Below are 26,551 nucleotides of genomic sequence, written 5' to 3'. Positions count from 1 at the left end.
CTGGGGCCCCGAGCTGTGTTAATAAAACAAATAAAAAACATCTCTGTGTCCTTTCTATACAAGTCTTCGCTGGAACTGTGCCCTGTCCCCCCACAGTCCCCCACGCCGCACGCGAACCCACCCCAACTCCGTGTTTTTGGGTTACTTCTGGGCAGTACTACCAGAAGCCCCGGGCCACGCTTCCGAGTGTCTTCGGCTATTCCGGAAACAATCGTCCGTCTCTGGGTCCTCGTTGGGCGTGTTCCCGCGCTCGCTGCGCTGCAAATAGTTCAGCTGTTTCCGGACGCTCTGGGCTGCCATGGAAACGCTTTCAATCCCAGCTTATTTGGCTCTTTCCTGAAAAGCTCAGATTTCTGTGGCGAGCTCCCTTCCCATCCCACCGCCTCCTGCTCCCCGAGCTCGGGGCCGCCTCGCGCCCTTAGGACCCATCCATCAGTTCCGGAAACTGGTGGTCCATCCCTGGCTCTCGACTCACAGGGCCTCCCTCTGGGTCCGAGCACACGCGGTTCTTTGCAGAAACTGCAGTCTCGGGGCTCAGCCTCGGTTCCATCAGTCCCGCTGGGGGGAGACGCTCGGCGATTTCCGGAATCACTCGGTCATCTCGAAGCCCAGCCGGGCCCCGCCGAGCTTAGGGAAACGCTTAGCTGACGCGATTGCGCTCGGCTGTGTCCGGAAATGCTCGGCTATCTCGTGGCACCCTCTGCCCGCCAGTCCCGCGGGAGGATGTTCGGCTCTTTCCGGAAATGCTCGGCCATCCCGAGGCTCCGCCCCCGCCTCGCTTCACGCGCCTGGCCCGAACGCGCTCGGCCATTTCCGCCGGGGGTGGGCCCGGCTGTTCGGAACCGCGGCGGCTGTGGCGGAGGCGGGGATCCCGCGGCTGCGGCGACTGCGGCCGCGGCGGAGCCACGGGTCGGGCTCCGCTCCGTGTGACGGCGGCCGCGGCGGCGGTGGCGGCCGCGACCAGGTAAGTCCAGGCCGGCTGGCGTGGCAGGCTAGGCTGGGCGTGCGCGCCAATGCGGGGCGCCTAAGCAGAGCGCGGGGCCGAGGTGGAAGTCGGAACGCGAGCGCCTAGCCGCATCGCGCCCCGCGGGAACCGGGGGCCTCCGGGAGCAGGAGGCCTCGGGTTCGACCTGGCAGCGGCGCAGGCTGCCCCGGACGGTGGGGAGAGGAACGCGGTGCCCCCAGGCAGAGATAAGGCGCTGGGACTGCGGCCCCCGATGGAAGGAGGCCCTGCCTGGAGTGGGGCGTCGAGCAGTAATAAGGGGCACCCAGGCTTTGTGTGGGACATGGTGAGATGCAGGAGGGTCGGGGGTCGTCTCCGCTTCCGTTCCCCTGGGGGCTGCCGGGTCCACGCAGGCCCGGGCACGCCTCTGAATACGCGTGAGCGCGCGGGCCCTGCGTCCAGCCGCCGAGCCCCTGGCCAGGCCTGGCCCCTCCACCCGGCCTCTTGGATTCCCCGGGCGCACACACCGGGGCGTGTGCAAACGTGTGCACGTTGGGGCGCGGGGGCCGGCAGGCGAGCAGATCCAGGCGGTTTCCTGGACGTCCCCTCGCTGGGCCTCAGTTTCCCCACCTGTAGAATGGTGGTACCGGGTCCAGGAAGCGGGTACGTTTGGGCACCCCGGAACGGGGAGCTTCTCCTCCCTGCAGAGAGTCCTTTCTGGGGCTCTCGTGGTCGGGGCACAAAGCCCCGAGCCCTCTGTCTGGCACTCGAGGACCAGCGCGGTCGACGGCGGGTGGCTTTCATCGGGCCACCCTGAACTCTTGGCAAGCAACTTCCCACTGTCAAGCCTTTGCACGTCCTATTCCCTCTAGCCAGTACTCTCTCCTGTCCTTTCTGAAGACCCGCCCTCTAGAAAAGCACGCCCTCCCCCACTCCCCAGTCTCAGGAAGACCGAACCTGTGGGGCTGAGACTGGGAATGCTGTCCGTGGCGGGCCGTTTCCCCGAGGCTGGGCGCTCCCGGGGCGTGATCACCGATCGCCATGCATCCAGCAGCCTCCCCCTTGGCAGCTGTGATGCCCTCCTGCCATGAACTCTCTCCTGGCAGCATGGAGGTCCCCTTGTCCGCCCATCACCCCCCCTCACGTTTTGAGATCGTACTCTAGGCCCCTCATTGAGCCAAGCCGGAACACGCACGCACGCACACGCGCACCTTCATTTCTCCCCACGCAGAGACCTTGGACTCACTTGTTAGTCCTTTGCCCGCGCTGGGGCCTCCAGCTGGACCTGCTTGCCTACCTCTTTGCTTCCTTGCTGCCTCCTGTGTTCAGCTGGCCCGGCCCCTCCTCGGGACTCCCATAGTACCCTAAGCATTCCCCATCACGCTCTGCCCACTGGGGGGTCTAACTGGCTTCGTGGCCCACTGGTCCAACAAAGACCTCCCTGCGCTGAGCCTCAGTTTCTCCATCTCTAACAGGGGCGATGAAGAGCGTGCGATATGCCTGGGGCAGAGCTCGCCAGAACCCCAAGGGCTGCTGTTACGCCCATTTCACAGCTGGGGAAACAAGACTAGAGAGGGGCTGGGACTGGCCCAAGGTTACCCAGCGAGGGGATTCCAAGCTCAGATTTGGGCCCATCTCTGGGGTGGGGGTGGCAGGAGCCCGACCCGGCTGACGCTGCCCTGCCCATCTCCCCCTAGGTCGGCGTCCTGGCCAAGCATGGTGACAGCCTGTGCCCTCGGCCCCCTCGTCTGGCGCAGCCGGAAGAGCCGCCAGCCTCGGGCGCCGATGGCCCCCCGTGTGAGGGAGTGAGCAGCCTGGCCCTGCCCTACGGATCGAGGGGGGACGCAGCGGCCGAGTGACCTGAGACCACGCTGCCGACCCCCTCCCACCAGTTGACGGATGGTGGAGCGAGCCATGAGCGACCCACGTCAGGGTCGTGGAGTGATGGTGGGAGGCAAGGCATGAGTGACCCCCGTGGTCACCTGTAACTAACTTCTTGGTAGAAATAGTGGTCTCGGTGCCCCAGGCCGACTCAGCGGACCCTCCCCAGCCGTCGCCCCAGCCGATGGGGCCACCGGGGCCCCGAGCCGCAGCTTGACCGTCCAGACCCCACCCTGCCCAGCCATGGCCGGCGCCGAGGGCTTCCAGTACCGCGCGCTGTACCCGTTCCGCCGGGAGCGGCCGGAGGACCTGGAGCTGCTGCCCGGGGACGTGCTGGTGGTGAGCCGAGCAGCCCTGCAGGTGCTGGGCGTGGCCGAGGGCAACGAACGCTGCCCACAGAGCGTGGGCTGGATGCCGGGCCTCAATGAGCGCACGCGGCAGCGAGGTGACTTCCCCGGCACCTACGTCGAGTTCCTGGGTCCTGTAGCCCTGGCCCGGCCCGGCCCTCGTCCGCGTGGCCCCCGCCCACTGCCCGCCAGGCCCCGGGACGGGCCCCCTGAGCCAGGTGAGCAGCAGGCAGGGGCCCCGGCCGGGGCGGGGGTTCCCTCAGACCCTCAGCTTCCTCTTCTTTCTAGTGAAACAATGGCACCCCTTCCAGGGGAGGAGGAATAAGGACATGTGGTTGGTCAGCAAGTGTTGACTGCACTGCTGTCGAGGGCTGGGCACGGTTCATGGCGCCGGGGACACAGCGGTGGACACGGGCCCGGCCCCGCCCTTGTGGGGCTCCTGGTGCAAGAAGTGACAAGTGACGAGAAGTGATTAGGTAACGAAAAGGGCTGTGAGGAAGGAGCCTCACGAGGGGAGAGCTGGGGGCGAAGGGCTCCGGGCGGCAAGCACAGCAAAGGCAGAGGCTGAGAGGTAGGGATGGAGCGGCGGATTCGGGGAACAGCCCGTGGAGCCGAGTGGGAAGGGAAGGGCCACGCGACAGGGGCTGTGCCTCAGGGACTTTGTGGGATTGACTCTGAGCACAGCGGGGAGCGTTCGGCAGGATTCAGAGGTTCACTTTAGCCTCGTCCCTCGGTTTACCGATAGGGTCCCTTGAGAAACCTCCTCTCTGTTGCCCCAAGTTTACCTGGATTCCAAAACGGAGGGAGCCACAGAGCCTAAATAAAGAGGATGGGATGATCATTCCAGGCCATGTAGCACACTGGGGTATGAGGACCCCACATGCCTCCCCCAAAGACCCTTGGCCATCTACACTTCCGAGGCACGTGGTAGGAGTGCAGAATGAGGGCACTGGGGGTAGGCTGAAATCGCTGTCTGCTGGGCAGGGCACATGGGTTCCAGCCAGGGAAACCAAGGCTCAGGTTGTGGGGAGGAGGCTGGTAAGTGCTGAGTGCCTGGTAGTCTGCTCCCCCACCCCCCGCCACAGCAACCCAGGGAGGCCCCGCCTACAGATGGGGAGACCCAGGTGCAAAGGAGTCAAACCACTCATCGTGGGCACATCCCCCAGGGAAGACCAAGGCCCTGGGAGGCGCCATGGCCCCAACCTTTGGCCTGCCCGGTTTTGTGCCAGAGGGACATTGATGCCCCAAGAGGGTCACAGCAGAACCCCACAGCATGGGGCCGAGTTGGGGGGGGGGGGCGGGAAACAGAGGCTGTGGTGTGGTGCTGCTAGGGGTTTGCAGCATCTGGCGCCTCCAGGGCCGGGGCCTACGTCCCGCCTCAGCCTGGAGGAGCAGGAGGCGGCCCCATCCGGGCTCCCAGCCAAAATCTGCCTCTCCCCCTGGTAACAGCCGCCTCCCTCCTCTGCCTGGCCTCGGTCCAGCCACCACACACATGCCCACTCCGAGTGGCTGCCCAGCCCCGCCCTCCAAGTCTTCCAGGACTAGGTGACAGCGGCTGGGGCCAGCCCTCTCCAGGCCTCAGTTTCCTCATCTGGCAGCAGGAAGAACGGGTCCTTTGCACGTGCAGGCCCTGCCTCTCCAGGGCCCTAGGACCACCCAGCAACGTGCTGTGGCTGCCTGTGTCCCCTCCGTTCCATCCCACACAGGGAGCTAGTGCGAAACTTCAGTGTCGCACCTGCGCCCCCAGAGGGTGGTTGCTCCCTCCCTCAGCCTCAGTTCCCCCATCAATAAAATGGGGGTGACACCTGTTCTCACGAGACTTCCCTCCCCCGCTTTGCAGAGGAGCCACGGGCAACTTTCAAACCTGTGCCCCCACCCTGCCACCATCACCCACCTCCTCTCCCCTTGTTCTCTCTCTTTTTTTTTCCTCTTTAGTGTTTTTGACGTAGCTGGGCCTTTCTCCAGCTTGAGGCACCACCTGGCCCATCACTCAGGGAGGCCCCGCAGGCCTGGGCTTGCCCTTGCTGGATGCCAGGGCGTCCCTGCCGAGGGCCGGAGCCGCATCAAATGATGGCCGTGCAGGCAGAGCACGCCTGAACACAAAGGGCCCGGTGGAGCGAGAAACGCGGGCCCAGGAAGGCCTCTGACACCCGCTGGGAAGGGGTTCAGCATTTTTAAAACCGGGAGAAATACTTTTTTTTTTTTTTTTAAAGTATGATGACTTAGAGAATGGAGAAAGGTCCTTGAAGTGAGGTGTTCTGACCCGGATAGGGGAGACTGTCCTTTTATTGTCTTCAACCGCTTTGTTGTTCCCACTAAGGGAGAAATGACACCATGAACCGGTTTCTTACTCGAGGGAACTGAGGCTCAGAGAGGGCGGGTTCTGTACCCAAGGTCGCACAGTGAGCGACGGCAGCACCGCCGTAGTGAATTCCCACGGACTCGGTGGCCTCAAGCAACAGTGTATTTTCTCACTGTTCCGGAGGCCACAAGTCCAAAATCAAGGTGTCGGCAGGGCCGTGCACCCTCTGGAATGTCTAGGAACGGGTGGTTCTTTGTTTTTTCCAGCCTCCAGGACCTCCAGGTGTTCCTTGGCTTGTGGGCACATCACCCCAATCTCTGCCTTTGTCTTCACCTGGCCTTCTCTTCTTACAAAGACACCAGTCATTGGATTGAGAGCCCCAAATCTAACATCTCGTCTCAAAATTCTTACCTTAATTGTATCCGCGTAATAAGGTCGTAGTCACAGGTGTCAGGATTTCTACCTGGTCTCTGAAAGTGTGTAAACTGGTACTTTAACCCAGAAAATCGTTTGCCACCAACTCAACCCTCCCAGCCACTTCAGCCAGGCCTTTTGGCTTCCAAACGATGGCGGTTCAGATGCCAGGCGCCTGCCTAGACCCGACCCTACCGGGAGCCGCCCAAGCGGAGGTTCAGGCAAAGAAGGGCTGGAGTCCTTCCAGGGACCCCACCAACACGCTGTCCCCTTCTGCCAGGCCTCACGCTCCCTGACCTGCCAGAGCAGTTCTCCCCACCTGATGTGGCTCCCCCGCTCCTGGTGAAGCTCGTGGAGGCCATTGAGCGGACAGGTGAGCCTCCGCCCGGCTGCAACCCATGTATGCTGCTTGCTTATCTCTGGTGACGGGCCACTCATCCTCTCACGGGGCCGCCAGACCCACTCTGCATGGAAAGAAGCTGAGCTTGGATGCTCTGGGCCTCCGCGTGGAGGTGGGGCAGTAGTGACTCCTACCGGGTTGGATGGGAATGTGGTCACCGGACCTGCCGTTGTGTGTGCTGTGCCCTCTGGCACCACCTGTCTCCCCTCCCCCTGCTCTTCTGATCTCTGGGAGGTTGAGTAGCCATCCCAGGCCCGTACAAGGGGTACGGGGATGCATGTGAGAGCTGGTCTTGCCATCTGGGGTGGAGCTGACCCACCCCTTCCCCTACCCCTCCAGGGCTAGACAGCGAATCCCTCTACAGGCCTGAGCTGCCCGCCCCGCGCACAGGTGAGGGGAAGCTTGGACGGGGAGGGGTTGGGGGAGCGCTGGCCCTGGGCCTCCTTGGCCAACCCTGCCCCCCCTGCCCCCGCAGACTGGTCCCTGAGCGACGTGGAGCAGTGGGACGCCACAGCCCTGGCAGATGGCGTCAAGGGCTTCCTGCTGGCGCTGCCCGCCCCCCTCGTGACGCCCGAGGCTGCGGCCGAAGCGCGCCGGGCCCTGCGGGGTGAGCCTGGCGGGAAGCCCGGGTGGGAAGGGGGCCGGGGCGGGCCGGCGCCGGCTCACCCTGCCCCGGCCGTGTGTCCGCAGAGGCCACGGGGCCCGTGGGGCCGGCGCTGGAGCCCCCGACGCTGCCACTGCACCGCGCGCTCACGCTGCGCTTCCTGCTCCAGCACCTGGGCCGGGTGGCCCGACGTGCCCCGGCTCCGGGCCCCGCCGTGCGAGCCCTGGGCGCCACCTTCGGGCCGCTGCTGCTGCGCGCGCCGCCCCCCTCGCCGCCGCCAGGGGGCGCGCCGGACGGGTGAGGTGCCAGAGGGGGCGGGGCTGAGCCGGAGCTAAAAGGGGCGGGCTTTCAGGGAGGAGGGGCGGGGAGCCTCCGCCCAGGGTGGGGTCTAGGCCGTGATAAAGGAGTGTGAACGGGGCCCCTGGGTTAAGAGGCCAGAGGTGTTGTGACACCGGGACTAGTTAGGATAACCCGGGTGGGATCTGTGGTTCCAGGAAGACCCCAGCAGCCTTGAGACTTGAAGCGATGGGGCCTAGACCGCAGAAGAGGCTCGTGGGTGGAGCTGTGCACCTTCGCTTCCGCTCCCCCTCCCACCCTAGGTGCTAGACTCCCGTGTGTTTGGTGTGTGAACATTTATCGAGTGCTTACTGCATACATGTAAACAGGCGGGGGGCCCCCACACCTGCCCGTCTTCTTCCCTACACGTGATTTCACGTACGTCTGCCGCACGATGCGGGACCCTGTGCACCTCAGACCCTACCTACCCCCTGCGCTCCCCTTCCCCCTAGGACTGAGCCCAGCCCTGACTTCCCGGCGTTGCTGGTGGAGAAGTTGCTTCAGGAACATCTGGAAGAGCAGGAGGTCGCACCCCCAGGTGACTCTCCCCTCCCCCCCCCCCCCCCCCCATATTAGCTCTTACCGTTGGGAATCACGAATACCGACCTGGAGTCCTGCCCGCATCAGCAAGCTCTGTTGCAACAGGAGCCAGCCACGGTATACAGTTGGTGCTCAGTGTACATTTCTTTTCCTGTCCCCCAGCGCTGCCGCCCAAACCCCCCAAGGCCAAGCCAGCACCCGCAGGCCTAGCCAATGGGGGGAGCCCGCCCTCCCTGCAGGATGCCGAGTGGTACTGGGGTGACATCTCCAGGTAGGGCCGTGGGACGGGGCCACGTGGCGGGCAGAGCCCGAAGGGCAGGGTCTCCCGGTGGGCGCCCCAATCCTGGGTCTCCCCGCAGGGAGGAAGTGAATGAGAAACTCCGGGACACACCCGACGGCACCTTTCTGGTCCGAGATGCATCCAGCAAGATCCAGGGGGAATACACACTGACCCTCAGGTGGGGGCCTGCCCCTTCCGGGGTGACTGGGTGTGAGAGGTGGGAGGGAGGACACCCAGGGCAGAAGGACAGGGGGTTGCCTGGAGAGTGGGGCACGTGCGGTGTCCAGACGGCTGGGGATCGCACGGGCTCCTGACACCCCTCTCGCCCGCCCCTAGGAAAGGCGGGAACAACAAGCTGATTAAGGTCTTCCATCGTGACGGGCACTATGGCTTCTCAGAGCCGCTCACCTTCTGCTCCGTTGTGGACCTCATCACCCACTACCGTCACGAGTCGCTGGCCCAGTACAATGCCAAACTGGACACACGGCTCCTCTACCCGGTGTCCAAGTACCAGCAGGTCTGCGGCCAGGGTGGGAGGACAGTGCCAGCCTCCGGCACAAGTGTCCCAGGCCGCTTCTCTGATCACCCCCGGTGTCCCTAGGACCAGATCGTCAAGGAGGACAGCGTGGAGGCGGTGGGCGCCCAGCTCAAAGTCTATCACCAGCAGTACCAGGACAAGAGCCGCGAGTACGACCAGCTCTACGAGGAGTACACACGCACCTCCCAGGTACCACAGGCCTGCACACGTGGGGAGACCCAGGCGTGGAGGGGCGGCGGCGAGGCCATAGGGACAGCCGTCTGCTTCCAGGTCACAGAGCAGTCATCAGCACCCGGAACTGCCCTAAAGGCAGAAATCAATGCATGTGTTTTCAAAAAAGGAAGGCACCAGCCAGCCTCCCGGGAGCAGCTGAGTCAGGACCTAGAAAATGCCTTGGTGGAGCCTCTGCGTTTCTCGGGGCCTCACTTTCCCCATCTGGAACCGCGGGTCTTCCTTATTTCTCCGTAACCCCTCAACCTGGATGTTATTCCGAGTGATGATAACCTGACAAAGAGTTGATGGAGACAAAGGGTCAGGCGATCACGGGAAAGCGCAACATCTTTTAAAACAGGGAAGGGGGATGGGGCGCCTGGGTGGCTCGGTTGGTTAAGCATCTGACTGCGGCTCAGGTCAGGATCTTCTGTGAGTTCGAGCCCCGCGTCGGGCCCTGTGCCGACAGCTCGGAGCCTGGAGCCTGCTTTGGAGTCTGTGTCTCCCTCTCTCTCTGCTCCTCCCCCGCTCGTGCTCTGTCTGTGTCGCTCTCAAAAATAAACATTAAGTTTTTTTTTTAAACGGGGAAGGGGGAGGGAGGTTTTATCACTCAAAGACTGTTAATAATCTACTTCTGTAAGTTGAGACGCAGCTAATTCAGACTGGACATCCCATTTCAGGCAGAGAATATCTGGGTTCTCCCTGCCATCCCCGAGGAATTTCTTCCTTGTCCCCTTTTTACTGATGGGTCGTCTGAAGCTCTGAGCAGACAAGACGCCTGCCTGATGGGTGATGAACATCGTGATCTTGGGAGTGACTTAGGGCCCCTGAGTCTCAGTTTCCCCATTAATAGCTCTCGCTTTGTAGGAAGCTCTCGGCAGGTTCTACAAGATGATATATTGAAAGTACTCCATGCAGCAGGTGTCCTGAGAGGGAGCCCCATGCCCTGTACGTAGCAACTAGATTTGTCATTTTTTCTAATTTTTTTTTTATTTTGAGAGAGAGAGAGAGTGCACGTGAGCAGGGGAGGGACAGAGAGAGAATCCCAAGCAGGCTCTGTGCTGTCAGCCTGGCACGCTGAAGGCACACTATCATGCAGCTCCTCAGACCTAAGCTTCCGGCAGCTTGGGCGTGAGATCATGACCCGAGCCAGTACCCAGAGTTGGACGCCTAACCAACTGAGCCACCCAGATGCCCCCAGGTTTGTCTTTAATTCTCAGCAGTGCTAACAGATCCAGGTGTTTGTAGGGTACCCAAAAGAGGATCTAAAGGAAGAGTGGGTTTGGGGAGTGGGGTTCTGAAGGCTGAATAGGCGTCCGTTCAGTACAGGAGGAGCTAGAGGAATGACGCACCTGATGGAGGGAACAGCGTGAGCAAAGTCTCCATATCAGAGTGGGGATCTGCCTTCACCCCTCATGAGGGACTTGAAAGGAATCCCAGCAGGTGCTAAGAGTCCCCCCCCCCCCCCCGCCCGCCATTTCAGGAACTGCAGATGAAGCGCACAGCAATCGAGGCCTTCAACGAGACCATCAAGATCTTTGAAGAGCAGGGCCAGACACAAGAGAAGTGTAGCAGGGAGTATCTGGAGCGATTCCGGCGTGAGGGCAACGAGAAAGAGATGCAGAGGTGAGTCGGCGCCTCTGCCCGGCCCTACCCCACCTTACCCTGATCTGGCACAGTGCACTTGGGGAAAGAAAGGAACCAGAGGGGACACCCCGAGTTCCAGGGGGAGGGAGGGTCGTTTGAAATGGGTTCTGAAGGATGAATAGGAGTTCGCGGGAAAGACATCAGGGACGCAGCAGTGCAAAGGCGTAGAGGCTGGGGCGCCGTCTGAGGCCCCAGAGCCGCCCCTCCCACAGGATCCTGCTGAACTCAGAGCGGCTCAAGTCTCGCATCGCCGAGATCCACGAGAGCCGCACGAAGCTGGAGCAGGAGCTGCGGGCACAGGCCTCCGACAACCGGGAGATCGACAAGCGCATGAACAGCCTCAAGCCAGACCTCATGCAGCTCCGCAAGATCCGAGACCAGTACCTCGTGTGAGTGCCTGGCTCTGTCCTCAGATGCAGAGTCCCTCGTGAGTTTAGGCACATCTGGCGCGGTGATCTCTGCTGGGGCCTCACTCTCGTTGCCTCCACCAAGCGGCCCCCCCTTGCCCCTGAGACCCCTCGTCTGTCCACAAGCCCCCCCCCCCGGGAAGGGCTACCTAGGTACGGGTCGGCCTCAGCCTCACAGTGGTCTGCAAAATGGGAACGCTGTTCCCACGGCACTTGGTCACTGGGAGCCTCCAGCAGAAGCCAGTCTGTGGATGCTAACCGCGCGGCCTAGCGCACGGGAGGGTCGCAGCAGCCCCAGGCCGAGCTGAAATCGTGCCCCTGCCTCCCCGAGCCGCCGAGGGCTTCCTCAAGGGCTTCTCTCCCCCACCTCTGCCTGAGATGCGTACGTGTACCTGCCGTGTGCCAGGCACTGTGCTGAGTACCGAGTGTGCGTTAGCTCATTCTATTCTGTCAAAGTTCTTCGTAAAGTTGGCCCTTAACAGCTGAGGGAAACTGAGGTACGGAACAGAACCCCCCCCCCCCCCATGTGAAGGCACACTGCCGTGCAGCCCTCAGGCCTAAATTTCTGGTAGCGATAAGACCTTGCTGGGGTGGCCCATTCTAGGGGTCCGATAAGTGTTAAAGGAAACATAGTAAGTGGGGGGGGGGGGGGGGCGTCCCTGGAAGGTCCCCCGGGGCCAAGCTTTCCTTGACCAAGCCAAGGCTGACCCCTTGTGGCAGCCGGCGGTATTGCACCCAGAACCTGCACTCCTGTAGGCCGGTCCTTGCCTCCGGCCCGGCTGCCCTGACCCACTGTGGGCTAGCCTGCCTGTGCTGCTCTGTTCCCCTCCCGGCAGGGTGGAATGAGCCTACCTTTCCTCTTCCTCCAGGTGGCTTACCCAGAAAGGTGCCCGGCAGAAGAAAATCAACGAGTGGTTGGGGATCAAAAATGAGACTGAGGAGTAAGTGGACACCCGATGGGGGCCCGGGAAGGCTTCCCGGAGGAGGGGGCCGTTTTCGGTGGGTTTTGCAGGACGAGTAGGAGTTCACCAGGGCAGGTGAGTCGTCCAGGCGGCAGGAGAGCCTCAGAGGCTTGTGGGTGAGTGACCAGGGTCCCTCCCTGCTTCCCCCGCAGCCAGTATGCGCTGATGGAAGACGAGGATGACCTCCCCCACCACGAGGAACGCACGTGGTACGTGGGCAAGATCAACCGCACGCAAGCTGAGGAGATGCTGAGTGGCAAGCGAGATGGCACCTTCCTCATCCGTGAGAGCAGCCAGCGGGGCTGCTATGCCTGCTCTGTGGTGTGAGTGCCTGGTGGGGGGGGGGGAGCCGGGAGTGAGCGCAGGGGTGGGGGATGTGCGCGTTCCTCCTGAGAGCTCTCGCTGAGCACCTACTGTGTGCTAGACCTTGGGAAGACGGCCAGGAAGAAGCCCGCCGCCCCGCCCCCCCCCCCCCCCAATGGCTGCCACGGGCAAAGGGAGGAAGCTAAGGCAGGAGGCGGTGGCATCCGGACCAGGGTGGGGAAATGCGCGTCCAGCGCCGAGGTCACCTGGTGGGAGTAGCGGGAACGGGGAGAGCCCGGGGGGAGCCCACCTGAGCGCCCCCTTCGCCTGCGCCTGCAGGGTGGACGGCGACACCAAGCACTGTGTCATCTACCGCACGGCCACCGGCTTCGGCTTCGCGGAGCCCTACAACCTGTACGGGTCGCTGAAGGAGCTGGTGCTGCATTACCAGCACGCCTCGCTGGTGCAGCACAACGACGCGCTCACCGTCACACTCGCCCACCCCGTGCGGGCCCCCGGGCCCGGGCCCCCGCCGGCCACCCGCTGACCACCGAGCACCGGCCCGGAGAGGTCACCCCCGGGCCCGGAGGCCGGGGGGGCAGTCCCATCCTTCTGCCTCTGTCCCTTCTTCCGGGTTTTCTGTCTTGTCTGTCTGTCTCCTTTAGGAGCCTCTTCCTGTCTCTCTTTCCATCTCTCTTTCTGAGCCTCCCTCCGTCTCTCCCTGTCACCCTGTCTCTTTCCCTCCCCACCTGTCGGTCCTTCTCTCTGTCCCTCTGTGTCTCCGGGTTGGGGGTCCTACCTCCCCAACCCCATACCCCCCCTCCTCCATGGGCACTGCCCTCCCCACGGCTCTGGCCACCCCTAATCCTGTGCGCCCTGCCCACCAGAGCCCCCCCACCCCTGGGGTCCCCGAAGCCCCACCTGGCTGCACCTGCCATGTTTACAGAGGCCCCTGGGCTGTGCGGCCCCAGCCTGGGTGCCCCGATTTTTAAGCCATAGACCTGGGGTCACGGCAGGAAGGAACTTTACTTGGCCACTTCCAAGAACTTCGGCTGGGACATTCTGGGCCGGGCGGGACCCGCCCCCAGACCCAACTTCCCCTCCAAACCCTGAAGTGAAACCACCACTTGGTTATCCCCCCCATAGGGGCCACCGGCCAAGAAGCAACGCCCCAAAATGAAAAGAGTTAAAAATAAACTCACAAGCCGGCCCCACCCGGCACCAGGCCTCCCAGAAATAGAGGCCCCCGGCACCGCTTGGGCGGCTGAGACGCATCACTGCCCACGGCACCTCTACTCAGTGTAGGTTCAAGGCTTCTCCTCGATCATGTTGGGTTCTGATTTGATTTTCTCTTGACTGTAAAGTCCCTTTTTCTCTCCTCTTTTGGGATGAGAGCCCTGGTTTTCTACACTACCCGCGGACCCCCCCCCCACCCACCTCCTGCCTGCCCAGCTAGGCTGGCAGGCAGGTTTTGTAAAGTACGTTGATACTGATACGGATATAAAACATCGAACGTGTGGATGCTTCTGTTGTTGGTGACGGGACTTCTCTATGGCTCCCGTGTGCTGGGGACCCTGGCATTCACAGGGTCACACAGACCCGGCAGCCAGTGAAGGCTGACAGTCCTCCCTCCCTCCCCGCCACCCGGTTTAGCTGCTTGTGACCAGAGAAGTTGAGAGACCTGCCCAAGGTCACAGGGCAGAGAGGCTCAAACCCTGAGCTCTGCCCTGCGCCACGGCCTCCTCAAGGCACCCCAGACTCCAGCCTGGCTTCTCACCAGCATCCAGGCTGTCCCCCAGGTTTGAGTCCCAGCCCACGGCCACCAGCCAGGCCCTCAGGAAAGCCGCCTCCCCTCTGATGGGCAGCTTCGTCATTGCCAGGTGGGGTGGATAGCACAACCCTCTCATCACACACAGAAGTCCCCCCCCATGTCCTTAATGCCCTCAGTGCCAGCCCCTCCCTGCTGACCCTCCTGTGACCCCCTCCACACCCACCCGACTTTCAGGCCTCCAGGTCCCAGAGGACACTGACCTGGGGCCTCATGGTGTCTTTGACCTTGACCATTCGCCATCCTCCCCTCCCCAAGGTCCCGGTCTCTCAGCCCTCCCCTCTCCTCCCCCCTCCCCCTACAGAGAGTAAGCTTTCTGCCCTCTCCCCTCGGGGCTGGCACCTGTCAGGGCCCAGCATGCCTGCAGCAGCCCAGGATAAATGAACAAAGCTGCCCTCTGAGCTGTTTCTCACTGGGCTCCAAGGGGCAGGACCTGCCTCCCTTGGCCTGAGCGCCCAGGCTCTCCCCAGGGCTGTCCCTGCTGTGCCCCGTGAGTGATTCCAGCCCAGACGCTGTCTCCCCTGTGGTCTTCACCCACTGCGTGGGAGAACACAGGATAAAGGTCACCTTCTAGGTCCCATGACACCAGCAGGCTGAGCCTGGAGACAAGCGGTAACACCCCACATGGCCTCCAGCAGTTGCCTGCACTCAGCCGCCTGCTGTCTCCTTGGGACAGTCCCCCCCCCCCCACCTTTCTGATCCTCTCCCCAGAGGATCTGACCGTCAGATTCCTCTCACCAAGTAGGATCAATAGTTGCTACTTCCACCCCCAAGAGCAAGTCTCTTAAGGCTTGGATAAGCAAAGGAATGAGGTTACCTCTGGGAATTCATCCAATCGGGCTGGGGCCTAGTAACCACTGGAAAACTTGTAGCAATTTAGGATTATTTCTTCTGCCCTGCCCTGCATGGAGCAAGTGCACACAAACTCTACAAAGTTGTAGGGCTTCCTCTTCCAGAGACCTCACAAAAATGGGTTTTGCAAAGCGTTCAAAGAGAACTGGCAGGACCATCCAGCGTGGGGACTTTAGGGAACCCCCTCGCCCCCGCCCAAAGCTGCTGCCATGGACACCAGGCTGGGAGGCTGGGGCTTCTCCCAGACCGGAAGGAGGCAGAGCTGGGGAGCTGGGGACTTGGCTGTGATCTGGGCCAGGTTTGGGCATTTCCTCCCGTGGGATCAGGTCCTGTGTCATGCCTGGTATTTAAGGCCCTGCGAGGCCTGAACGTCTGGGTTATTCCCTCATCACCCCCAGCCTCCACCTCAGGCTAGTCTCTGCCTGCATCCCCCAAGACCTTTCCAGCTGGGCCACCCCACCCCTAGCCTGGGGCAACCCTCCCTCTGCCTCTGAGCCCGCCACGTGGCTTTCTTCCCCAGACTTCACTCTTCTCCCCATGTTACAGAAGGGGAAGCTGAGGGTCCATCGCTTGAGGTGTCCAGTGGAGTCTGGAGACAAACCCGGTTTGGGGTCCCCCACGGTCAACCCCCCTCCCTCCCATGGGAGCTCCCTGCGGGCCTGGATGCTCCCCCCCCCACCCCCAAGCTTTGGATGGAGGAGAGAAGGAACTCCAGCTTTCCTCTTGCCCGCCACCCCCACCCCAGCCAGGGCTGGGAGGACCCAGAGAAGTGAGGGGCCTTCCCCCCACCGGCTTCTGCTTTCTGGCCCAGCTGTGGCCAAGCCTGAGTCAGCGCCGCGGGACCACGCTTGGTGGCACTGAGGCGTCGGGGCTGGGGAGCCTGAGAGGAGGGGGGGGGGGGCGAGGGGCAGGTCCCATGGTCGAGAGTGAGGGGCTCCCCGCGCAAGTCTGGGGTGCGGGGACGGGCTGTGCAGCCCCTCCCTGCTCCCCCATAAGAGCAGGGTAGGGAGAGGGGGCTCCCAGGCTAGGAACGGGGGCCTGGGTCACCCTGGCCAACCCCAGAGCTGTCTGTGGGCCCATGGAGACCCTTCTTTCTCTCTCTCTCTCTCTCCCTCTCTCTGTGTCTATCTCTGAAGCCTCCACCTAATCTCTGCTCCCCCGAGTTCTTGCCCCAGCCTCACGTGACTGGGCGACCCTGGGGGCTGGGAGGGGTCGAGAGAGATGGAAAGGCGGCCCCACGGCCTCGGGATGGCGGGCCCAGCACCTGGCGGGAGTGAGGGTGGGGGACAGGCTGGACAGGGACCCAGAGAGGTCAATAGGTACCTAGAGACGCCAGCCCCAGCCCCCAGGGGCGTGGGCATCGGGAGGCGGGTCCGGCTGGGGGCTGGGCCACCGCGGGGTTAAAGGCTGCTCCTTCCCCGGGCCGCTGCTCCCGCCTCCGCACGTTGGCCCGGCTGTGATGGCCTCGTCGCCACCCCTGCCGTTCCTGCCGCCGCCGCCGCTGCTGCTGCTGTTGCTGCTGGGGGTCCCCGCGGTGGCGCGGGCGTCCTCGCTGGACAGACTCCCCGAGGGGGCGGCCGCCTGCCGGGTAGGGATGGCGACGCGGCGGGTGGGCCGGCGGGGACCGACGCCCAGGCAGGGGGCGACGCGGGACAGGCGGCTCCTCCCCTCTCCCCGGACTTTGCCGGGAAAGCCTAGGGTCCCGGGGACGCTGTTCCGGCGGGTACCGAACCCCACCCGCGGGCACCGTGGCCGCGTTCGGATTCGTTTCACTTTCCCATCTCGCGTCCGAGACTCTCCGGCAGTCCTTCACCCACCCCCCGCCCGCCCAGCCCGGGGGTGCATTGAGCACCTACTGTGTACGTCTGGGGCGGGAAAGGAGTCTCCTTCTGTATGCCAGGGGAAGCCCAGATAAGTCTGCCCGTGGCACCGACCCTGCAGGTGCTGCTTACTGGGTGCATTCCGGCCAGGGAAGAAAGAGCTCGCGTGCTTCTGGGGCCGAGCAAACAGTTGTGCCGGAGGCTGAGCGACTTGCTCACTGCTGCACAGACACTGGCTGCTGCCATCCGTCAGCCGAAACCGGAAATCAGCACATATTAGGCGCCGCCTCTGCAGTGGGGTTTGGGAGGGGTTCACCTGGGCCCCTTAAGAGGAAGAATAAATAAGGAGTCAGCGCAAGGGTAGGGCCCTGCTCAGCTCGGGGGGGCCAAGGCTCTGGGGGATGAGGTGGCAACAAATGAGCATGAATTAGTCTCCTGTGGTATGCACCTCTGAGAAGGCAGGATTGAGGGCAGTGACCAGAAATGCGCATGCCTCGGGTCCTTACTGCATACAGTTCCCCTGGGCCAGGGGTTTCACCTCAACTGAAGGAAAGCAAGAGCTGTGCATAAATTAAGTGCCTACTGTTTGCAAGTCTTTGTTTTGCAGAAAAACTAGGAAGACTTAGGGATGCAATAAAGCCTAGGGTCAGGATTCCACCTGGCAACGTCTGAAAGCAGGGCAAAATGGAGCACCTACTGTTTGCAGCTACCTTTCTGCAAGAGAACCAAGCGGGGCTGTACTCCCTTCACACCCCTTCCTCCCACACAGGCTGGGGACCTGTGCCCACAGGGGCCCCTCGGGAAGTCACAATACCCGCCTGTCAACGTGAGCCTCTACTACGAGGCACTGTGCCCCGGCTGTCGGTCCTTCCTGATCCGAGAACTCTTCCCGACCTGGCTGATGGTCCTGGAGATCCTCAACGTCACGCTGGTGCCCTATGGAAATGCCCAGGTACGTTGGCACTGGGGAAACTGAGGCGCCAGGGGAGGGGGCAGCCGGCGGGCCAGCCAGCACTCACCTAGCTGCCTTGCAGGAGCAAAATGTCAGCGGCAGGTGGGAGTTCACGTGCCAGCACGGTGAGCAGGAATGCAAGCTTAACAAGGTGGAGGTGAGCAGCTCCCAGAATTCCCGAGCGGTGGGGGCAAGAGGCTGGGGACGTTGCCCGTTGTCGGGAAGGCCGAAGCAAGGCTCAGAAGGGACTGGAACCGGCCCCATCCTCTGCCTGCGTGCCTCCACTGAGTCATATCCTCGTTCACCCCTTTATTAGTGAACACCCGCGATTACTCCCAGAGTGGTGTGGGTAGGGGTGCCCTGGGCCCACTTCATGCCCTTGCTTGTCTCCTCCCTATCCCACAGGCCTGCCTGTGGGACCAGCTAGAGAGGAATATGGCCTTCCTGACCATTGTCTGCTTGGAGGAAATGGATGACATGGAGAAAAACCTGAAGCCGGTGAGCCACACCCCTCCCCTTGGCCCGGGTTGGGAGGCCCTGGGCTTCCCTGTACCCAGACGGACCCAGGCTCAAGTCTTGGCCCGACCACCACTCTCTCTGTAGCCCCAGGAAAGTGACCTTCCCTCGGGAAGCCTCACATCTCTGAATCAAGGGAACAAAGATCTTTTGGAGGCAGGGGTAGATCAAGGAGGGCTTCCTGGAGGAGCTGCCTCTGAACTGGGCTTGGATGAACAGAAACATACAGGCATATGGATGATGATCCTCATCTGGGGTATGAGGATGACAGGACAGGCCCGCCTACTTCTCGGGAGGGTTACGAAAAAACAATTCCCAACGGAGTAACTCATGAATGCCCATCGTTTATTCACTCATCAAACATCTGGACCGCCTAAGAGGCCTCACCCCGGGATGCCCCGCAGCCCTGCAGAGTCATAGCGGGGCCAGAAGAGTGAGGAGGAGGGAGCACTCAGAAGATTCTGGAGAAGGAAGTGGAGGGGTGTTCCTGGTGGAGGGAACAGCACATAGGAAAGCTCCGAGGAAAATGAGACGCTAGAGAGGCCAGTCTAGGGGCTGCAAGTCTGGTCTCATGAGAGTCAGGAGCAGTCGGACTCCCACCTTGGGGGCCTCCCCTCAGGCAAATATTAAGCACCTGCTGTTTATGGGTCTTATTGCACTGCTGTGGACCCAAACGTCTCCTGTTGCCAGTGAGGAAACAGAAGCTTGGCTCGGGGGGACTGGAGGAGGCACCGTTGGGGAGATAACACAGAGGAAGCTGAGGCAATGCTCCAGCTCACCAGCAACGCTTCTTCACCCTCAGTGCCTGCAGATCTATGCTCCGGAGGTGTCCCCGGACACCATCATGGAGTGTGCAATGGGGGACCGCGGCATGCAACTCTTGCACATTAACGCCCAGCTTACAGATGCCCTGCAGCCGCGCCACGAGTATGTGCCCTGGGTCGTCGTCAATGGGGTAAGAGCTCTCGGAACCCTGCGTGTGGCCCCGGGGCAGGGACCAGGATGATGGATGTGCCCACTGGTCTGGGAGGCAGGGGCCAGACTCGGAGCCATTTGCAGCCCTTTCCGGGCCAGACTCAGGTTAGTTGGGGCAAGTGGAGCCGGGGAGACTGTACGACTTCCTGTCGTGTTTTGTGCAGAAACCCTTGAAAGATCTGAGTCAGCTCCTAAGCCTCGTCTGCCACCTGTACCAAGTAAGCTGGAAGGGGGACAGAGGGGCCGCTGGGGGCGGGTAGGGACTCGTTCCGGGACCGTCAGCTCACGGCTGTACCCTCCAGGGTGAGAAGCCAGATGTCTGCCAACCCGTGGCCAGCTCCCACAGGGAACTCTGCTTCAAGTGACCGCTGGCGCCCTCGAAGGGAGCTGATGGAGGAAGAGCCAGAGCACTGCCCCGTTTTTTCCGATCCCTGACTCTCAGCGGCTGCTACTCACCATCCGGATAATTTCTACACATCCCACGAAGCCCAGACTCAGAATCCTGCCCCGACATCAAGACTCTTGCCCCACTGGTGACGGTGCTACCTTGAAACTAGTTTAATAAACACTTCTGGATGTTGTGATTCATTTGATAAGTTCGCAAATCTCTCTCTTCCGGCCAACACCATGCCGAGACCCCTGAGAAGTCTCCTTTCTAGGGAATGCAGAGCCGGACAGACGTTCCTGGTCCCACAGGGAGCATAGATGGGCCAGAGGGAGGCACCAGGGCAGGAGGACCCCAGAGAGAGAGTGAAGGCTCTGCGTAGGAATAGGGGCAGTGGGGCTCGGGTTCTGAAGGGTAAGAGTTCATTGGGCAGAGGAGGTATTCATTAATTCAACCCACAACACTAACTGTTCCCTTTTGCTGACCCCGCACTAATAGGAGTTGAGCCAGAAGGTGGAGAAGGGATCTTGTCTAGGGAGTTTCAAAAAATGCGTTCACTAGTGGCAGGGGGGTGGATCCCCGCATTCCAGGCAAGAGGAACAGAGTGCAAAGACCACGCCAGCAGCAAAACCTGGAGCTGTGGGCGTCTGGGTGGCTCAGTCGGTTAAGCATCTGACTTTGGCTCAGGTCATGATCTCACGGTGGGTGAGTTCGAGTCCCACATCAGGTTAGCTTGAGCCTCACTTCGGATGAGTCCCGCCTCTCTCTGTCTCCCTCTCTCTCTGCCCCTCTCTGTCCCTTGCTCACTTGCGCCCTCTCTCAAAAAAAGAAAAAAAGAAAATCTGGAGCTATAATGCCAAGTTGAGGCCAGGCTGAGAACACCAGGACATATTATAGGATACCTTAAAAAAAAAAATGTTTTTGTTTTTGAGAGAGAGAGAGACCCGGGTGGAGAGGAGCAGAAGAAGAGGGAGAGAGAACCTTAAGCAGACTCCCCACTCAGTGTGGAGCCCGATGCAGGGCTCGATCTCACAACCGTGAGATCATGACCTGAGCCCAAACCAAGAGCTGGATGCTTAACCAACTGAGCCACCCAGGAGCCCCAAGATACTTTTCAAAAAAAAAAAAAAAAAAAAGGATTCTTAGACTGATATAAAATGATTACATGTTAAAAATTTTATTTCATTCATGATTAATGAAGAAACCTGGTTAGATGTTCAAAGAAGCATTCAAAAAACAGGGAGGTTTATAAATGAGAAATCTTGAAATGATTGTGCAAATAGAAGTAAAAATGACTTTCACTTTCTCATAAAGTGGTGGGGGGGGTAACACGTTTTTTTTACTCCCAGGTTTTTTTTTTTGTTTGTTTTACTTTATTATTTATTTAAAATCAATTTAATTAACATACAGTGTAGTATTCGTTTCAGGAGTAAAACCTAGTAATTCATCACTTAAGTTTTTTTTTTGTTGTTTTTTTTTTAATTTTTTTTTTCCAATGTTTATTTATTTTTGGGACAGAGAGAGACAGAGCATGAACAGGGGAGGGTCAGAGACAGAGGGAGACACAGAATCGGAAACAGGCTCCAGGCTCTGAGCCATCAGCCCAGAGCCTGACGCGGGGCTCGAACTCAGGGACCGCGAGATCGTGACCTGGCTGAAGTCGGACACTTAACCGACTGCGCCACCCAGGCGCCCCAAGTTTTTTTTTTTTTTTTTTAATTTTAATAATAGATTTTATTTAACCTGAGGTTTTGTTTAACCTGATATGGATCTGATACATTATCATTTCAACGTGTAAGGGATATGAGCAATCTTAATGAGACCTTCTTTGTTCTTTTTTTTTTTTTTCATACTAAGTCCTTTTTTTGTTTAAGTTTATTTATTTTCTTTTGTTTTTAAATGTTTATTTAGTGGGGCGCCTGGGTGGCTCGGTTAAGCGTCTGACCTCCGCTCAGGTCACGATCTCCTGGTTTGTGGGTTTGAGCCCCTCGTGGGGCTCTGTGCTGACAGCTCAGAGCCTGGAGCCCGCTTCAGATTCTGTGTCTCCCTCTCTCTCTGCCCCTCCCTCGCTCAAGCTCTGTCTCGGCCTCAAAAATAAATAAACGTTAAAAAAAAAATTTTTTTTAGTTTTTTAAATAAAAAATGAAAATAAATGTTTATTTAGTTTTTAGAGAGGGGTGCATGAGCAGGGGAGGGGCAGAGAGAGAGGGGGACAGAAGATCCGAAGCAGGCTCTGTGCTGACAGCAGCAAACCCCATCAGGGGCTGGAATTCACCAACTGTGAGATGGTGACCTGAGCCAAAGTCGGGCACTTAACTGACTGAGTCACCCAGCCACCCCAGTTTTTATGTATTTTGAGAGAGAGAGTGTGTGAGAGAGTAGGGAAGGGACAGAGAGAGGGGGAGAGAGAGAATCCCAAGCAGGGATCTGTCGCTCTCTCCTTCAAAAATAAATACACATTTAAAAAAAAAAAAAAGGGGGGCGCCTGGGTGGCTCAGTCGGTTAAGCGGCCGGCTTCGGCTCAGGTCATGATCTCGCGGTCCGTGAGTTCGAGCCCCGCGTCAGGCTCTGTGCTGATGGCTCAGAGCCTGGAGCCTGCTTCGGATTCTGTGTCTCCCTCTCTCTGACCCTCCCCCTTTCATGCTCTGTCTCTCTCTGTCTCAAAAATAAATAAACATTAAAAAAAAAATTAAAAAAAAAACTAACAGAGAAAGCAAAAAAAATTCCAGTTTGCATAGGTACACTATTGATATTGAAGCTCATTGTTAAAACCCTTCTAATAAATCCATTTGATTTTTGACAACTTGACTGCACAAGATAAAATTCTCTCCCTCTCTTTCTCCCTCTCCAACTTTCTATATCTACTTAGGTTTTCGTTCTTTGTTTTCCTCGTTCATATTTTTTTTGTAAAGATTTTATTTTTCAGTAATCTCTACACCCAATGTGGGGCTCGAACTCACAACCCTGAGATCAAGAGTCCCATGCTCTACCAACTGATCCAGCAAGGAGCCCCCCTCTTTCTTATTTTAAAACAATCTTTTTTTAATTTTTTTTTTTTAACAGTTATTCATTTTTTGAGAGACAGAGAGAGACAGAGCATGGGGGCGGGGGGTGTGGCACAGAGAGAGAGGGAGACACAGAATCCGAAGCAGGATCCAGGCTCTGAGCTGTCAGCACAGAGCCCGATGCGGGGCTGGAACCCACGAACTGTGAGATTGTGACCTGAGCCAAAGTCAGAGGCTTAACCGACTGAGCCACCCAGGCGCCCCGAAACAATCTTTAAATACCTTTAAGCTAGGACAAAATTACTCTCCTTTATCCTTCACACCTCATACATTTCCTACCAAAACACATCCTATTTTCCTTGTATTCTTTATATAGGTTTTTTTTTCTATACTCTGATTAATAATAGTTTTGTTTTCTTATACCAATTATAATATACCACTAATTGTATACAATTAGTAAACTGTAGAACTGTATACAATTGTAAACTGTAGAACAGGCCAACATTCTGCCCTAAATCAGCAAATCTGTAAATCCGCCATTTCATAATTTCTAGAGGTGTATGCTTTCTTACAGTACAATATTTCAATGGGACAAAAGTCATGTTCACAAACTAGCCCAAATATCTTTAGACCCTCTGTAGAAATTCAGGAGCCAAAGGGGACTATCTTCAATAAGTTTAGTAAGTAACGTTTCAGTATTTTATCTTATCTGGAAAGGATCTAGATATTCAATGAACATCCACCATCCAACTTAGCAAAACTTCAAGGTTCCAAGTTTCCCAAAAGATTTGGCAAACTATTTTTGAGCAAACTTTTCATAAGACTTAATTATGTCCAAAACGCTCACTCATAAACTTTTATCCACTTACATGTTTTTAAGTTACTCGTTTTTAAAAATTATGCTTAGATCACTTGTGAACATATGAGTCATGAAACATCTAGCCAGCATCCTAAGTTATCTTTCTTGTTGACAAATCAGGTAAGTATCAAAAGTCACAGGGGTGCCTGGGTGGCTCAGTCAGTTGAGCGACCGACTTCGTCTCAGGTCATGATCTCGCGGTCTGTGAGTTCGAGCCGCGCATCGGGCTCTGTGCTGACAGCTCAGAGCCTGGAGCCTGCTTCTGATTCTGTGTCTCCCTCTTTCTCTCTGCCCCTCCCCTGCTCATGCTCTGTCTCTCTCTCTCTCTCAAAAATAAATAAATGTTAAAAAAAATTTTTTTTTAATCACAGACACAGGACACCTGGGTAGCTCAGTCCATGGAGCGTGCAACTCTGATCCACTATGAGCATGGAGCCTGCTTAAAATTCTCTCTCCCTCTCCCCCTCTCTCTCTCCCATCCCCACCCCTCCCCACTTGTACTCTCTGAAAAAAAAAAAATCACAGACTCAAAGAACCTACAAAGTTAAACATCTGACTCTCTTCCTTTTTTATTTAGTATCATGCTTGATATAAGCAAACCATTCACTTTTATCATATGTTTTGTTCTTAGGGTTGAATTTATCATTTTATAATCTTAAACGCAGAGATAACGACCTCGTTTGACTAATCTTAACTTATGTAAGCATTTTTTTAAAAGGTCAGTTAAAGGGCATCTGGGTGGCTCAGTTGGTGAAGCATCCTACTTCTGCTCAGGTCGTGATTTCACGGTTCGTGAGTTCGAGACCCGCTCCAGACTCCTCACTCACTCTCCCTCTCTCTCTCTGCCCCTCACTCACTCACGTTCTCTCTCTAAAATAAATAAGATAAATAAAGGGGCGCCTGGGTGGCGCAGTCGGTTAAGCGTCCGACTTCAGCCAGGTCACGATCTCGCGGTCCGTGAGTTCGAGCCCCGTGTCGGGCTCTGGGCTGATGGCTCAGAGCCTGGAGCCTGTTTCGGATTCTGTGTCTTCCTCTCTCTCTGCCCCTCCCCCGTTCATGCTCTGTCTCTCTCTGTCCCAAAAATAAATAAACGTTGAAAAATGCCACATAAACATAGAGACAGATACAATCAGAGATCTTATAGCTCCTATTTTTAAATTTTAGCCATGACACAGGTACAGGAATAACAAAACTCACGTGTTTGAAAAAAAAATAGTTCAGGGGATGCCCAGCTGGCTGAGTCAGTGGAGCATGTGACTCTTGATCTTGGGGCTATGAGTTCAGACCCCACACAGGCATCGAGCTTACTTTAAAAAAAAAAAAAAAGTTAAATTAAAAAATAGATTTAAAAATAAAATTATTTTAATAGTTGACTCCAAACTATGTTTCTGGCAGATGGAACGAGTTACTAATATTTGCAAAGAAGATTTTTAAGAGATTTCACATGCCGGTTTGTTCCCAAGTGGCCCTCTGAGTATATATTCCCATTTTAGCTTAGGAGAGAAGGCTTTGAAAATAGTTCCTAACAGCCTCAGAATATCAGCCTCCTTAGGCCAATTTCTGTCCATTGAGTTCCTTTAAGAATAATAATAATGAAAAAAAAAAAGTCCTTTTAAATATCTTATCAGGCTTCAGCTCAGACAAACAGTAAATTTTTCTGGCGCTATTGAAATCTTATTATTATTATTTTTTTTTTCAACGTTTATTTTTGGGACAGAGAGAGACAGAGCATGAACGGGGGAGGGGCAGAGAGAGAGGGAGACACAGAATCGGAAACAGGCTCCAGGCTCTGAGCCATCAGCCCAGAGCCCGACGCGGGGCTCGAACTCACGGACCGCGAGATCGTGACCTGGCTGAAGTCGGACGCTCAACCGACTGCGCCACCCAGGCGCCCCTTATTATTATTTTTTTAAACAGAAGCATACCTGTTCCAAGTGATTCAAAACCCAAACCCGGAGGCGCCTGGGTGGTTCAGTCGGTTAAGTGTCCGACTTCAGCTCAGATCATGATCTCTCAGCTCGTGGGTTCGAGCCCTGTGTCGGGCTCTGTGCTGACAGCTCAGAGCCTGGAGCCTGCCTCGTATTCTGTGTGTGTATGTCTCTCTCTCTGCCCCTCCTCCGTTCGCTGTCTCTCAAAAAATGAATAAACGTAGGGGCACCTGGGTGGCTCAGTCGGTTAAGCGGCCGACTTCGGCTCAGGTCATGATCTCGCGGTCAGTGAGTTCAAGCCCCGCGTCGGGCTCTGTGCTGACGGCTCAGAACCTGGAGCCTGTTTCAGATTCTGTGTCTCCCTCTCTCTCTGACCCTCCCCCGTTCATGCTCTGTCTCTCTCTGTCTCAAAAATAAATAAACGTTAAAAAAAATTAAAAAAAAAATAAAAATAAATGAATAAACGTCAAAAAAAAAAAAAAAAAAAAAAAAAAGAAAAGAAAAGAAAACCCAAACCAAAGCCTTTTATGACCTAACCAGGGACATAAGAGGTGTCCCCAAGGAGGGCACAGAAGTTCATTCTTCCCAAGATCCAGAGCCACTCTCAAAGACAGCCAACAGGACAGACATTCTCCAGAGAGCTGGCAACGACCCTAACCACAAATGAGGTGTGACCCACATTTCTGGCTGGCCCTTGACATGTTCTGAGGGCTCCTAACCTGATGGTTGGTCCCCTGCAGCACCCAGACCTGACAACAGGCAGGCAGAAAGCCAAGCCAAGCTTTCAGCCCACAAAAGGGGACAAACAGGAAAACAACAGCTGGGAGGGAGGGATTAACAAGCGGGTACCCAAAACCAGAAAATTTTTGAAGTTTATTTTTATTATTTATTTTTTTGAAACAGACAGATACAGAGCAAGCGGAGGAGAGACAGAGAGAGGGAGACAGAGGATCGCAAGAGGGCTCCAGGCAATCGGAGCAGAGCTGAACTGAACGTGGGGCCCGAACCGGGAGATCATGACCAGAGCCAAAACTGAGATACTTAACCGACTGAGGCCCTGCCAGGCGCCCTTCAAAACCAAATTTACAAGAGTCACGCAGAATCCAAAGAGCTAGTCCTTCCGAATGCTTTCCTCTCGCCAATCGGAACCCAGAAGGGAACAAAGAGAAATTTTTAGCATCCTCTCCCCACCAGGCACAGAGATCCAGAAGGCAAATGAGGTAAGAAATCTTACCTACTGCTGGCTTCATCGGGCCCCGGGACCTCCCAACTGCAGACCCAGAGCCAACGGAGTCCCAGCCAATGTTACACCATCCT

General features: G+C 57.6%; 2 protein-coding genes and 1 pseudogene across 2 annotated transcripts; 2 read left to right on the top strand and 1 right to left on the bottom strand.

Annotated features, from left to right (window-relative positions):
* Nucleotides 1–780: 780 nt before the first annotated feature.
* Nucleotides 781–2,160, bottom strand: LOC147583659 (uncharacterized; annotated as a pseudogene).
* On the top strand, nucleotides 813–13,631 carry PIK3R2 (phosphoinositide-3-kinase regulatory subunit 2). The gene is made up of 16 exons (XM_086698626.1): nucleotides 813–964; nucleotides 2,641–3,389; nucleotides 6,168–6,260; nucleotides 6,627–6,677; nucleotides 6,763–6,894; nucleotides 6,978–7,188; nucleotides 7,680–7,765; nucleotides 7,930–8,038; nucleotides 8,127–8,225; nucleotides 8,384–8,564; nucleotides 8,649–8,774; nucleotides 10,279–10,421; nucleotides 10,655–10,831; nucleotides 11,719–11,790; nucleotides 11,964–12,134; nucleotides 12,454–13,631. The coding sequence occupies exons 2-16, from the start codon at nucleotides 3,068–3,070 to the stop codon at nucleotides 12,659–12,661; spliced, it is 2,181 nt and encodes a 726-aa protein (XP_086554752.1). The 5' UTR covers nucleotides 813–964; nucleotides 2,641–3,067; the 3' UTR covers nucleotides 12,662–13,631.
* Nucleotides 13,632–16,207: 2,576 nt separating this feature from the next.
* On the top strand, nucleotides 16,208–19,645 carry IFI30 (IFI30 lysosomal thiol reductase). The gene is made up of 7 exons (XM_025916233.2): nucleotides 16,208–16,382; nucleotides 17,384–17,566; nucleotides 17,649–17,723; nucleotides 17,972–18,064; nucleotides 18,885–19,037; nucleotides 19,222–19,275; nucleotides 19,360–19,645. The coding sequence occupies exons 1-7, from the start codon at nucleotides 16,254–16,256 to the stop codon at nucleotides 19,420–19,422; spliced, it is 750 nt and encodes a 249-aa protein (XP_025772018.1). The 5' UTR covers nucleotides 16,208–16,253; the 3' UTR covers nucleotides 19,423–19,645.
* The last annotated feature ends 6,906 nt before the right edge of the window (nucleotides 19,646–26,551 follow it).

Source organism: Puma concolor, chromosome A2, assembly GCF_028749965.1.
Source record: "Puma concolor isolate L17-30 chromosome A2, mPumCon1.1.hap2, whole genome shotgun sequence".
NCBI lineage: Eukaryota > Metazoa > Chordata > Mammalia > Carnivora > Felidae > Puma > Puma concolor.
The sequence above is the reverse complement of the archived record's forward strand: the minus strand, read 5'-3'. Positions and strand labels throughout refer to the sequence as shown.